General features: G+C 35.7%; 2 protein-coding genes and 1 long non-coding RNA gene across 7 annotated transcripts; all 3 read right to left on the bottom strand.

Annotated features, from left to right (window-relative positions):
• Nucleotides 1-3,445: 3,445 nt before the first annotated feature.
• On the bottom strand, nucleotides 3,446-6,623 carry LOC115988693. 5 transcript variants are annotated; one of them, XR_004091624.1, is made up of 6 exons: nucleotides 6,106-6,623; nucleotides 4,988-5,104; nucleotides 4,659-4,824; nucleotides 4,392-4,536; nucleotides 3,664-3,776; nucleotides 3,446-3,588 (listed from the first exon to the last, which is right to left on the bottom strand). It is a non-coding gene; the product is annotated as an uncharacterized LOC115988693 (long non-coding RNA). The 5 variants fall into 5 exon arrangements; XR_004091625.1 differs by lacking the exon at nucleotides 6,106-6,623 and having other exon boundaries at nucleotides 4,654-4,824; nucleotides 4,988-5,797; XR_004091622.1 differs by lacking the exon at nucleotides 6,106-6,623 and having other exon boundaries at nucleotides 4,988-5,797.
• A 2,855-nt stretch (nucleotides 6,624-9,478) lies between these two features.
• On the bottom strand, nucleotides 9,479-10,102 carry LOC115991254. The gene has a single exon (XM_031114977.1). It carries the CDS (start codon nucleotides 10,100-10,102, stop codon nucleotides 9,479-9,481), a length of 624 nt encoding a protein of 207 aa, XP_030970837.1.
• Nucleotides 10,103-12,016: 1,914 nt separating this feature from the next.
• On the bottom strand, nucleotides 12,017-12,595 carry LOC115991253. The gene has a single exon (XM_031114976.1). It carries the CDS (start codon nucleotides 12,593-12,595, stop codon nucleotides 12,017-12,019), a length of 579 nt encoding a protein of 192 aa, XP_030970836.1.
• Nucleotides 12,596-15,183: the final 2,588 nt, after the last annotated feature.

Raw genomic sequence — 15,183 nt, 5'->3', positions numbered from 1 at the left:
TTATGATACAACTTACAATTCTGCTAAGAAAATTTGGAAAGCTTTACAAAGCAAGTATGATACCAAGGAGGCAGGTGCAAAGAAGTATGCTGCTAGTAGATTTTTCCGTTACCAAATGGTGGATGGAAAATCGGTGGTGGATCAAGCACAAGACTTCCAAATGATTGTGGCAGAATTGAGATCCGAAGGCATAAAGATTGGAGACAATTTGGTGGTAGCTGGCATAATTGTTAAACTACCACAATCTTGGAGGGAATTCCAAAAGACTTTGCGGCACAAACAAAATGAGACATCCTTGGAGACTTTGATCACACGCATCCGTGTGGAGGAGGAGGCTAGAGGACAAGATGTACTCATGACACAAGAGAGCAATGGTAATTCCACCACAAAGGTAAACCTTATTTGAGCTAATAATAATATGCCCAAAAATCATTTTCCTAGAAATGTTCAATTGAAGCCTAAAAAAAGAGCCTTTAAAAATAGTAATAGACCTCAAGGAAGGGGAAACCCAAATAAAAATTACAATAAGAACCAAGGACCCCCTTCACAAGATCAATTTAATAGATCCTATTTTGTCTGTGGTAAGAGTGGGCATATTGCTCGATTTTGCAAATTTCGGAAACGTGAATCTGTCCCGCAGGCTAACATAACCGAAGAGCCTTTAGTGGCTATGATTATAGACATCAATATGGTGCAATATGTTGAAGGGTGGTGGGCAGATTCTGGTGCTAATATGCATGTCTGCTATGACAAGAATTGGTTCAAATTGTACACTCTTTTTGAAGAAGAAAAAACTGTTATGCTTGGTGACTCTGGCAAAACCAAGGTTCTTGGGAGTGGTGAGGTTAAATTGAAATTCACTTCTAGACGTGTCCTAACATTGAAAGATATACTTTACACTCTGTCCATGAGGAAGAATTTGATGTCAAGTTTTTTGCTTAACAAGGCTGGCTTCAAGCAAACTATGGAATCTGATAATTATGTAATCACTAAAAAGGGATTATTTGTGGGCAAGGGTTATGCTTGTGATGGAATGTTTAAATTGAAAAATGTAGTAATCCCAAATTATAAGAAATGCTCTAAATTAACTCTTACCCAAAAAATAGAAGAGCCTCACGCGCATGCTCAGATGCTAGTATTTTTTATTCATTTGTTTTTATTGTTAAACCTGCCATGTTAATATTGTATATAAAGAAATATTGAATAGTCTACCTAGACGTAATACATACTGTTCATTAAAATTATTTTGAAACTGTTGATAATATAAGTTAGATTGTCACATATGTAAACTCAATTGAATTCAGTTAAGATGTCTTCTACCATCTTTTATGTAAGATGTTAGTAAATTACAATTTGTTATATTACTGTTTGAACCTAACATAATTTGTATTTTTTTTTTTTAAATTTCTTTAAGTTGGTTGGTGAAAATATTTTGGGACCGTTTGATTTTGTAACTATGATATTGAAATATGCTATCATGATCTATATGTCTGATTGATTTTCTACTTAAAAGGTATCTAGCAGTGGGTTATAAAATGAGTCAATGGGGTTTCATGATTTCATCCATTAGAATATTAAGGAAGTTTTTTAGAGAATATTGTATATATAAGTGCAAGAGCTCTTAACGATCTCTTACCATTCCTCTAATAGTAAATAGGCCATTTTGATTTTATTGTGTCTATAAGCTTTTGGGATTTTGTGTAGATAAGTTTATTTTATGAAGAGAACTTGATCTCATGTGTGACAGATTAGATCAGTTTTGGCAAGTTGAGGTGTCAGTTTTACCTGTCTACACTCAGTAAAATAAGTACATTATTGCCTCTATGCTAGGATTAAGATTTCCTTGATCTATTGACAAATGATCCATAATTGCCAGCCTGTTACTTAAGATTGTTTTAGGAAATTAGTCCAACAGCCACCCATCAATGTGTGGTGGTCTCTCTTTTGTTTTGCTTTTGTCCTTGCAATGTGTGAATAATATGCATTTTGGAAAAATCTTGATGGAATTTTGGAGAGTTCAATTATGATGGAATATGGATTGTAGGTAACATTCCACTAAACAATTTAGCAAGAATATAGCATTTAGTATCATAAATCCTAATAGACTTTTTACAATTTTTTGTAGGTGACTATCAACTATCATCCACTTTTGCAACAAAGCTCTACAACAAACTTGACATTCCCAAACTCACAATAATTCAAAACAAGTAACTACTGCTATGCTATTTTCTTTTTCTAATATAAGAAAATTAAATATTCAGCAAACTAACAGAAAATCATATTAAATGTTGATGCATAGATTGAACACCACAATGGACATAAATGTTACACAGATTATGCCAAGGGGACTACGTGAAGTACAGGATGGAGAACTTGCCTTGCATAATGAAAAATCAATAGTTGAAATAAAGGACTTGGAGTGGAACTTAGAGACAAAGGTATCAAAGGGATTCATACAATTTCAATTTAGCATAATTGATAACTGAAATTTACAGTCCCTAGGTAAACGAAAAAGTTTATTTGTAAATTTACAAATGCACACACAATATAAATATACATTATACTATAAACTTTGCAATTGAAACAACTATAGGATACAAATCCAAGTAGAAAATAAGACCAGTTCAACAACATTCATTTTGATTGACAAGAGCTAAAAAAATTGTATCTAAGACGGTAAAAGAACTTGCAGAGATGCAAGCAAAGGTAATTTCAAATAGAAATGTCAATCCTATTTCCGTAGCTTTTCCTCTTACATACATTATCTTTATTAATATTCTCTACTCAAGATATTTGAGAATTTCAAGCTTGCTAGATCAGTATAGTACTATGAATGCAATAATCTCATAAATAAATAAATAAAACTGATCGTATAGGTCATGATTTATGCATGTATACTTCTCTAAATTTATGAGTTGTTATGTTTTCTTCTTTTCCTATTACTAATCAATCATATTGATAGTTTATGCTTGATGCGTTAGTGTACAATATTGATGATTAAAATCATAATGGTTGTTGAGGTTGTACTGCTCTTTGTATTTATATGGTTGGTACACTACAACAAATTTGACTTTTTTCAAGGGTCAAAACCCTTAAAAAAAGTATTAAAAACCGTTGAAAAAAATTATTTTAAGAGTCCAATTGACCCTTAAGAACCTTCGAAATATATACCATTGAAAAAGAAATTTTAACGGCCTTCGTGACCCTTAAAATAAGTGCTCTAATCTTATTTCACAGAAGCTTTCAAAAGGGAGAACAACATGTAGCATGTGCAGGTATTTTTGTATGAAACACACTAATAAAGAAGTTCGGGAAAAAACACATTAAGAGAGAAATGGGAATACAACCTTTGCAGATGAAACACAAGTAAATCTACTAGCCAACCAGAACAAAGATAAATCTCAATGCAGCAAAAGATGTATAATTCACAACAACCTTTTATAACGGCACTAATAGTGAAAAGACAAAAAAGAAATTATTACCCCAAATTGATGTCAACATAGTCACAAAAAGGTTCCACTCTCTTTGCAGCCTCTAACAAATGTCTGGATCATTTGCACAAAATTGGACAAACAATGGCTGATCCTCCTGCAATTAATAAAAAAAAAAAAAAGAGAGTATAACTTTACGAAGGTAAATTGATAAAATATTAGTTTTAAATACCTTGCAAGTGGTAAATTCCTGGTCACAATACTTTTCAGTCTCGGTAAAAATGCGAGAGTGCAACATGGGCGTATAAGTTGCCTCAGTAATGGCCAAGGACACCACTATCTTGCCTAATACCACAACAGAAAAAATAACTGATATTAGGACTATTATGTGTTCCATTCAAGTGGAATACCACCAAAACTTATCTTACACTGTTTGGCAAGCTTGAACCAAGACACAGAAAATTCTGAAGCATGATTCGTAATAAAATTGACATCAAGAGGCAGAAAATTCAAACATTGTATTAAACTTCTTGAACTCATTCTCTGGTAGGGAAGGTATGACATTCAAAGGGGGGTCTTTTTTGTAGATGGAATAACCTTTGGCTGGCCATAAAATGCAAAGTATACATATTAACTAGATTAATACACCCATATAGAGTAAACAACAACAACCATGATGCAGATCATAATTGGCAACCGATACAGAGTAAATTTTAGATTTACGTTGATAAAAAGGGAAAAGGACAATTTTCCAAAATTTATGACATGACATGCCTCCAATAGTTTTTGTTGCTTGTGCCCCAAAGGTTTGAAGGAATTGTTATTTCGTCACTATGATAATACATTCTCATAATCTAATCTAGACACTTTAGAACTCCCTCAAAACTAATTTTGGTGGTGCAATCTTCCATTCCAGAAAAATATGATATAGTACATACTTAAACTCAACCAGTAAATTACCTTATCTTTAGGAGTTTTTCCAATTGCATTGCGTAGGATCTGTAGTGCAGCCTTGAGATTCAACTGCCGGATCTCAAATTGAGTAGCTAAAAGCCATATTTTTGTGAAAGAGAATTTCTAATGATGAATGAGCTTCAGACTCTCCCTAAAAAAATTATAATTTAATATCATAAGTACAATCAAATAACTTAAGAAAACATGCACAATAACTTATAAAGAGAAATAGAATGCATATAAATCTACTTGCACTGAAATAGCTTACGTAACTGTATTATCCGATTTGAATTGTCTTCTTAATGAGAAATCAATGTATCCATTGGGGAAACCTATATTACAGCTGATCCTTAATCAGAAATAGATTTGGTTCCAACTAAGTAGTACCTCCTCCATGTGCTTGAGACAAGAGGGTTTGTACAAGCTTGGATGCTCCCATCTGGAAACCAATGGATTGACTCAAATGAATTATACAGGACTTCATTCAGCCAAATCACTAGTGCAGTATGGTAGAGTGAAAAACCTGAGTTGTACATTATATATTACAATAGACATGATAGATATTGTATTTTTTAAATTCCTAGTGCAATATGAATTCTTACTACTATAACACAAGCAGTAAGTTATTGTTCCTCTCCCAATGCCTCTTAGTCCTTTATGATCAATCAAGCGAATGGCCTTCAAGCCCCGCAGGTTCTTTTTGCATAAATGGTTTGAACCTCCACATGAAAAAGGCATTGCAAACACAATCAAAGACATTACTAATAGCACATTGGCAATACAAAGCACACGAATTCTCACATCAAGTCACTGAAGTATAAATAACATCAATCTAATCTGAAGAATTTGGCTATAAAGAACAGTACCGAAAGATCTTTTTATCATCCTTAAAAGATTCAAAATTCACAATCTAAAGCCCTGAATACTTCCATTTTGAACTATCATTAAAACCCAAAATCATCATCGAGTGAGTAGATCTGAATAATGCAATAAATCCTTAGCTATAGAAATTCAAGATCTAGATCAAATTCCAGGACTTAATCTTTCCACATAGAACCTAAAAATTCAAGCTTTACTTACTATTTTTCATCCAAAATCCAATAGCAAAATCAACCAATAATTTAAGCTCAAATCAAACCAGAATGTACAAGATAACCGAGTTCAAAATCCAACACAAATTAACAATTTAAGCTAGAAATTTAAGCAATTGAATATATACACACACACAAAGCCAATTCAATCCCAAAATCCTCTCCAATACATCATTCTTTTCCTACAATTTTTAGACAACCAAATAGATTCTCGAATGAATCAAAGAAATTTAATAGAACTCAAATTTCAGCACAAGTTAACGGTTAGGGATTCGAGCTAGAAAATTTACCAATTGAAAACACTAACAATAAAATTATAAAAATTAAAAAAAATTAAAAAACTAAAAATTTTCAACAAAAAAAATCTCAACAAAACCGATACAATATAAACTCATTTATTTTCCTACAATTTCTCAACAACCAAACAGATTCTAAACGAGTCCAAAGAAATTTAATCGAGCTCAAATTCTACCACAAAGCTAACGAATTGAGCTAGAATTTCAAAGCAATTGAAATAAATATAACTTTTAAAATAAATAAAAACTCAAACAAAGCCTATTCATTGCAAACAATTTCTCTGAGTAAATCTATAGAAATGCAATGAAATGAAAAGCCGTAGAAGATCGTACCTATAGAATCGGATATAAGTCTCTGAGTGATTGAGAGAGAAAAGCTTGTTGTGGAAGCTGATTCAGATTCCGATATTCAAAGTACAAAAGCAATGGAAGTTTGTGAGAGAGTGAATTTTCTGATATTTGAGTTTCTGAGAGAGTTTTCTGAACGAAAATGGAAAATGACTACAGTGTGAGAGAGAGAACGAAAATGTGTGTTTATACCTCTCTATCTTTTTTTTTCTTTTTTTTTTTTATGGGAATATACCTCTCTATCTATCTCAAGGGATGAAATTATTTTAGATATCTATTTTAAGGGTTGGGTTAGGGTTGCGTTGAAAAAAGGTAGATACTTGAAGCCAGCTCACGCGGGAGAGCAAAAACTGCCCGCTTTTATTTAAAATATCGGTGGTATGGAGTAGTTTATTTCAAGGATTCTTCTAAAAATTTGTGACCCACAAAATAAGGTTGCTTTAAATCAGGCCTGGCACATTAATTAGCATTTATTTCCACGGTGTTTTGTGAACCCTCGAAAAATGTGGGTCGAAACAAATCAAGTTTCTTGTAGTGGTAACGTAGAGGTAACAACCATATAGTTTATATCTACTAATACAATCTGTTCTACCCAAAAAAAAAAAAAAAAAATTATAATTTGAGTTGGATTTCTTTGTCATAGGGATTATGTTAAGCTATTGTTTTGCTTCCACTGCCCCGCAACAAAAACCAAATTAGAATCTTCTGATTAGTAAATATTATTGAAAGTACATAGAAAAGTATTGTATTAGAAAGAAATAACAATCTCACTTCCTTTTTACATACTTCAAAGGGATAGTACTATAGTAATTAGATGTAAATGTCTAAAACAAGAACCAAAACATGTAACTTACTAGACGAGATGGCAATTAGTCAGATACTAAGATTGTTTCTATTGGAGTGATCATTTCAAAAGTTGAAGTGAACATTAAAATAGAGGGCAGAAACTTGAAGATATAAAACACGATTTTCTGGTAATTAATGTTACACTTTGAATTTGTCATAATATTATGTACTCTAATGCATATTACTTACTATGCACATCTATTTGGTACATAAGAAGTTCTCATGAAATTAAAAAATATATATTAGACCTTCGTATGATACCTTCAAAGCCAATGTAATACAAAAAGGCAATATTAACTTTGTTTATAAGAGAATTGTAACTTATTTTTTAAGGATTTATTAGATGTTGGTAAATTTTTGAAGCACCTTCTAATTAAAGTGAAAATTATTGCAGGACACAAAAGACGAATTTGTAATAAAAACAAAAGAGGATAGCAATTCTCTATTTGCAGCTTCCATACCTGCTGAAGATGGAAAATCAAATGATGATAGCATGCCTATTCAAATGCTTCACAAACAAAATAACGCTACTAAACAAAATGCATCAAAGAAGAAGAAAAATTGAAGAAGGAAAAATAGCAAATATAGAATTCAATTTAATTCAGTTTTGTTTTCCCTCCTACCTATTCTGCTATTTTTAAAGAGGGATTGAAATTGTGAAACTTTGAAATCTGAAAATGTAATGATCTTTATACAAAGTTTATTATTTCATAGATTTTAGTCAATATTTCATAGATTTTGTGTTTTGTATTGTGAAATCTTAGAGTATAATGTTCTTTGTACAAAATTAATTACTTTGTAGGCTATGACGGAAATTAATTTCCTAAGACATTCCTATGTGTTGGTGTTTATTATGGTATTCCAGAGAAAGCAATAAAAAAACACCTTTCAAGAAACCCATAACCTGTACCAACAAATAATATTTAGCACATATATCTTTAACTAACATTACCTCCAAAAAATAATAAAAAACAATCTCTACTAATCATAATTCAGCTTCCAAATCAGTTTGTAACAAAATTGCAATAGAACTTATAATATCTAGAGCAATTTTCATGTGAATTAGAATTATAGGAGGGAAACATTTTATGAGTTTGTAATGATACTATTAATATTGAATAGAGATGAGTCGAAAGGGACTATTCTTTATAAAGGCTGCCTTTTAATATATTTTCTTGATGGTCTATATATTATCTAAATTACAGACCTATTATGTACTAACTCGACTTTGAAGATTAGTCCCAAATATTTAGATAATTATGTTTCAGTTGGATATATTTGCATTATTTTCTAAATGATTCTCACTGTAATAAATTATTATTTGTTTCCCCTTATTTCTAAGTAAGGTTTGATGTCTGTTAGTTGATGACAAGTACACCAAGTTTACGACAAGTACACCTAGTTCAGATTTTTATGTCAATTTTCTTGCTCAAAGTAAGTCAAGATTTAATTACTTTGAAGATATTGGATGGTTTTGAAGATATTGCATTTTTGCATGCAAAATAGAGAAGCATTATAGAGAATTCCCTTCATTCAAACTCATTTGAACACAATGAAAGTAATAAAAGTGGTGGTTGCTCATTTCATATGTTCCTCCAAGTGGTCTATTGGAGAATGGAAGTACAATACTTGATGAGATTTGAAGAGAGTAATGTTTATAATTTTTAAGGGATATTGGATACTATATGCTTAAATATATTAAATTATTTAGGTTTGAATGTATGTAGTAGAAATATGAGAACTATGTTTTTGTTGGATGCAAAGATCATTAATATGTAAAATGATCCTGCGCATTGTGCGGGTTAAACATTAGTATATCTAAAAGCTGAATCATAACATTTATTATTACTACGTTTTTATTGAGTCACATTAGCGTTCACGTCATTATTTTATTTCTTTTAATTTTTCTATAAATTTTTTTTAATGTTATCCATTTTTTTTTAATATTTACACTTTCTCCCTCTCTTACCTTTTCATCTCCTCACTACCTTCTACTTTAATATCACTCTTCATTTTCCCCTTTATCTTCCCTTATTTTGTCTCTTCTTATTCACACCATTTCACTATGAATTCGTCATTCTCTCTTCCATTCTTTGTATAGTTTTCCCTTACAAAAAAGTTATTTCTCTTTCTCTCACACAATTCTTTGGTTGACTTTTTTTAATTTTTCTTTAGGTTGATAATTTTTTATATTCTTTAGAACTCTACTTTTGTTGATGCGATTTAATTTTGTATTTTTATTTTTTTATTTATTTATTTTTTTTTTTTTTTGGTTCTCTTTGATTGTTTATCTACTCTAATCGATTATTTTTAAAAATTGCAAATTACCCTTTAAATCCAGGTTGAACAATATTCAAGATTGTAAGAGTTTTGTCCTTTTTTTTTTTTTTTTTTTTTTTGATGAGAATACTAAAACTTTATTCATACGAGGATAAACACAATACATCAAGCGCTAAAGAGCATTCAATAATACAAGGAGTTTCCTCTATCTAAGTAACAAAATTGGAAATGTTCACTGAGCTAGGCCATGAGCTGCTTTATTACCTGTGCGAGGGACATAGACAAATTCCACCTGCCCGAAGTAGCGAATGGCTTGAAGAGAACCTGAGATAATGTTGACAATGCTAGCAGGAGGAATAAGACTACCATTAAGGGACTGAATCATAGACAAAGAGTCACTTTCAAAAATAACGTCAAGAAAACCAGTATCTCTAGCAAACTGGATAGCCTCCTCCATAACCATTGCTTCCGTTTCAAGTGGACCCAACGGAGCATTGACCAACTTACTCATCGCTGCAGCAACGTTACCCCACTGATCTCGAACCACAATGCCTACACCCACAGATTTGAGAGAAGAAAAGACCGCACTGTCGATGTTTACTTTAAACCAAAGGGGTTTTGGAGGCGACCACAGTACTTCTGACACAAACCGAGGCTGGGTAGGGAGATGATTTGCAAGTTGAAACTCTTCCAAATATGTCCATGCCCACTGGAAAATATGCCAAGCCGATTGCTGAGCACCTCCCAGATGCACCTGATTCCACGAATACCAGAGACACCAAGCTATCACAGCAACCAGCGCCAATGACTCAACTTCCAACTTGAGTTGAAATTTCAGCAACCATAGCAAATCCATAAACGACCCAATCCTGCCTATATCCAAATCCCTTACCAAACCTGACGCTGCCCAGACTTCCTGTGCTTTAGAACACCGCCAAAACAAATGCCCCGAGTTTTCCACCTCCAGCCCACACGCCTCACATATATTTTCCTAGAGAATATGCCGCTGCATAAGATTAGCTTTCGTTGGTAAGATATCTCTGTAAGCACGCCACACAAAGGATCGAATTTTATTCGGAACTTGAAACTGCCAAACAAACTTCCAAAAGGATTGAATCTACCGAGGGTCTGAACTCTCTCTAGTCCCCACTCCTCTGAGCTTTAGCTTGAAGAGCAACCCCATACGCACTTGCTACAGAAAATCGCCCAGATGTTGTATAAGCCCAAATCCGAGAGTCATAGGAATAGCAAGGATAGAATCAGCTTCATGTTCAAAGAAAATTTGGCGAACCAACTCCGACTTCCATATGCCATTTTGGTGATCAATCAACTCTGAAACCCAAGCATTTGGCTGAAGAATTATCACGGGAGACACAACCTGAAGGGAAGATGGAGTAGGAAGCCACTTATCGCCCCAAACACTAGCACTTACACCATTTCCAATTAGCCAACAACACCCAGCCTTCACAACCTTTTGCGCAAATATGATGGATGGGGCTCATCATATTTATTGATGCTAATTTAGGGGGTGCTCAAAATAAATATGATGGATGGAAGACCCAAATATTTCTCATGTTGGTGAATGACTTGGACACCGAACCGGCTTTTGATTTCTTCTTGAATGACCTAAGGAGTATTTTTACTGAAGAAAAGTGCAGTTTTATTTATGTTCAACTATTGGCCAAAAACAGGTTCATATAAATTGAAAATACGCTCTAACTCCGAACATTCCTCCAAAGTTGCTTTGCAGAAAATCAAACTATCATTAGCAAAGAATAAATGAATAATACGAGGGGCATGACTACTAATCGAGATACCAGTAAGGGAACCCCCTTCTAAAACACGTGGGAACAAAGCTAAAAGCCCTTCTGCACAGGGGTAAAAACAAGTATGGAGAAAGAGGATCCCCTTGATGAAGACCATGAGATGGAATAACTCGCCCCCGAGGTTGCCCACTAATGCACACAAAGTAAAGAACAGATGAAACACAAGATAATACAGTATCCACCAACTTCATATGAAACCCTAACTGAAATTTTCCAAACAAGTCAATTCCATCCTATCATAAACTTTACTCATGTTAAGCTTTAAGGCCATATCACCTACTTTACCTCTCCGCTTTTGGCTAATATGATGCATAGTCTCAAAAGCCACCAATACATTATCCATGATATAACGACCCTTGGTAAAGGCACTTTTCACTAACAATGGTAGATAGCACAAATTTCATTCAATTGGCCAGAGTTTTAGATGCCAACTTATACACCACATTACACAGACTAATGGGTCTAAAATCAGACATATGGCTTGGATTTTTAATTTTGGGAATAAGAATAATATGAGTCTCATTAAAGTTACGAGGAGCAATACCCAAATTAAGAAAATCCAAGATTGATTTAGTAACACAATCACCAACTAAAGGCCAAAAAGTTTGATAAAAGAGCAGAGGCATACCATCCAGACTAGGGGCCATCGTGGGGTGCATTTATTTCAAGGTTTGGGCCACTTCAAAAGGTTGAAAATCCCTAGTCACAAGATAATTCATGGACTCGGATACCACTGGTTCAATGGCTGCATTCAACTCCTCCCATTGAGTAGGATTAAAGGTAGTGAACAAGTTGGAAAAATAGTCAATAGCTATCCTCTCAATTGTGCTAGGATCCTCCTGCCAAACACCATTCAGATCAGTCAAACCCATAATATAGTTCTGTGCTTTCCTGTTGGAGGCTTTGGTATGGAAAAAGCTAGTGTTTTTATCTCCCAATTTGAGCTACGTGTTGTGAGACCACTGCTTCCACATGGTCTCCTTAGCATCCAGCCACAACTTCAAGTCTGATCTGGCTGACCGAATCTCCTCACTAGTTGCTGTGCCTGAAGCCTCCACGGTTTGGAGCTTTGTCTGCAACTGGGCAATCCGGCGCCCTACATGCCTAAATTCCTTCTTATTCCAACCCGTGAGGTCCTCTTGACAAGCCTGCAAACAGTTAGATAATGGGCAACCCAAACTGGACATAAGACCTCTCTCCCAAGCCTCTGAGACGACATCTTGACACTTAGGATCACGAAGCCACATAGCTTCGAAACGGAACTGTTTAGATTGACCCTTGAAAGGAACACGCACTAGACCTAACCGAAGACTTAGAATGCAGTGGTTAGAGGCAGAGTTCGAAATATGATACAATATGGCATTAGAAAACTTACCAAGCCAACTAGAAGAAACCAATGCTCTATCTAACTTGGATCGAATGCTTCTGCCATCCATAAAAAGCTTATGCCAAGTAAACTGAGGACCTAGGAAACCCAAATCACGGAGAGAACAGTGATCCAAGGCCATACGGAACCAGTCCATTTTGCTGTTTAGGTTTGGAGTTGCCACCATTAGTCTCATCAGCATATAGAATTTCATTAAAATCACCCATGCAAATCCACAGCAAGGTGTTATTTCGACTAAGGCTGTGTTTGAATTGGATGAAAACCGTTTCCAGAAATCATTTTCCGTAAAACCCACGTGTTTGGCTGTCACGGAAAATGATATTTTCCGGAAAATGACTTCCGGTTGACCAATATTTTCACATTTGACCCGGAAATGATTTTCTCCCCTCATTTTCACTTCAAAGTATTTCCGGAAAGAGAGAGAGAGAGAGAGAGAGGAGAAGATCGAGCTCCAGTCAGTCCGACGATCGCCGGCGTACTCCGAGCTCCAGTCCGCGCCGATCTCGCGAGCTCCAGTCCGACGACCGCAATCGACGCTTCGCGAGATCGTGCCGGATCAAGATCGCGATCGACGGCGCGATCTCGCAAACGCGAGATCACGCCGTTGATCGCAATCTCGCCTTCGCGAGATCGCGATCGACGGCGCGATCTCGCGAAGCGTTGATCGCGATCTTGCGAACGCGAGATCGCGCCGTCGCGAGATCGCGACGTTGATCGCGATCTCGCCTTCACGAGATCGCGATCTGAAGGCGAGATCGCGATCTCGGATCGCGATCGTTAATGATTTTTTTCTGGGTTGTGGCTTGTGTTTTCTGGATTTGTGTTTTCCTTCTTCTTTTCCAAACACCAGAAAATATTTTCCGGAAAATTTTTTGAAATGCAACCAAACACATGGAAACATTTTCTTTTTCCGGAAATTAGCATATCCGGAAAATATGTATTTTCTGGAAAACGTTTTACAGCAACCAAACACAGCCTAAGGCTTTCAAGTAATCTCCAAGTCTCCTCCCTTTTGCTAGTCTTTGGTTGGCCATAAAATCAGTGAAATGCCATTGACCATCAATTACAGCATCAATATATCACTTATTCGATCCCTGAACAGCTACATCAGTGCCATGGTGCCAAAGAAGCGCAAGGCCACCACTCTTCCCTTGGCTTAAGATAATATATCCATTCCGAAAACCAACCAAGTCTCTTTTCTTCTTCATCTCTTCCATTGAAAGTTTAGTTTCCATAAGAAAAACTAAACTGGAAGCTTCCTGTTGCATCACTCATTGGAGGGTACGAACTGTTTGAGGGTTGCCGAGCCTTCGACAGTTCCAGCTAAGTAGACTCATTGAGCTCGGCTACGCTGCGATGCAGCCACCGCCGATTTAAAACCATCTGCCAAGACCTTGCTGAATTCCTTAATCTCATGTACCCTTCGTGCCTTCTTCCCCTGGTTCAGAGTCTTACTGTGTGTCCCATCCTTTTGGAATTTCCTTTTGTAATTATTAGGAACAGTGCTAACCAGCTCCACGGGTCCTGAAGAAGGAGTGTCATAACACAAAAGCTGAGGATGACCTTCTAAATTTGTGTCCACCTAATGAGCACCAAAATCAACAAGAGGAGAGTCCAAGACTTCAAGAAAGACCCCTGCATCACCAACTTCAGAATTTAAAGGGAGAGTAGAGACAAACTCATGTTCTACCAGACTTTAGAATTGAATGTCTATATCTATTTCCTTAAGGTAAGCTTCAAATTTATCTTCATTAATAAGAATATCTCTCACATCCATGGATTGTTCCCCATCATTAACCACCCCAATATCCTCACTGTCCATCGAAATCTGATCATCACTGAAGCACTTCCACGTCACATTACACTTGCTCCTGTCTAGCTATCAGAATGATCCTTGAGAGGGTTAGATTTCGAATTATCAAAACATTCCACCGTGAACACCTTCCACTTTGACATATTAGTAGGTTCCGCTTTCAGCCATGCTCCAAATTGCACATCCTTGGAGGCCAAGGTACCTTTACTTCGAACCCATCAATCACAATCCTTCCCAACATGAGACAATAAACCACACCAACAGTAGTAGGTAGGGAGGTGCTCATACTTAAACGAAACCCAACCATCTTTGCCCTCACCGAAAGTAACCTTCCTACCTTGGCATAGAGGTTTGGTGATATCTAGTTCCACCCTAACTCTCATAAAATTTCCACCTTCCACCTCAGTTTTATCGGGAGAGGGAATAATCTGACCTAACGGTTGGCAAAGAGCTTCCACAGCCTCCTAAATCATACGACGCGATGGTAAGTCGTGAACCTGCACCCAAAACCTAGCAGTATTAAAAAAATAGTACTCAAAGAGTTATCTTCCTCATAGCGCCGTATTACTATCAAATACTTATCAAAACCCCAGGGTTCCCCCAGCAGGACTCGTTCCGCATCTAGTTCATCATCAAACGTGAACAACAGGATATGGTTTCCTATGTCTCGAACTTGAAAGCCTTGTTTCAGTCTCCAAAGAGGATGTAGGGTTTTGATAATGGCCTTAACATTCAATTGGTGTTTAGTAAAAAACTTTGCTGCAAGGGTGCAGCCCTGCTTGGTTCCAACTCGTTGAAAATTTAACTTGTCACCATCTTCTTCCAAAAGAGAAAGACAACTCCAATTTGCAATCAACGAATCCATCACAAAACCTTGTGCCTACCACGTAACAGAGTCACGAGGAGACAAC

The sequence above is a fragment of the Quercus lobata genome, chromosome 5, assembly GCF_001633185.2.
Source record: "Quercus lobata isolate SW786 chromosome 5, ValleyOak3.0 Primary Assembly, whole genome shotgun sequence".
NCBI lineage: Eukaryota > Viridiplantae > Streptophyta > Magnoliopsida > Fagales > Fagaceae > Quercus > Quercus lobata.
This window is presented reverse-complemented; position numbering and strand designations above follow the sequence as displayed.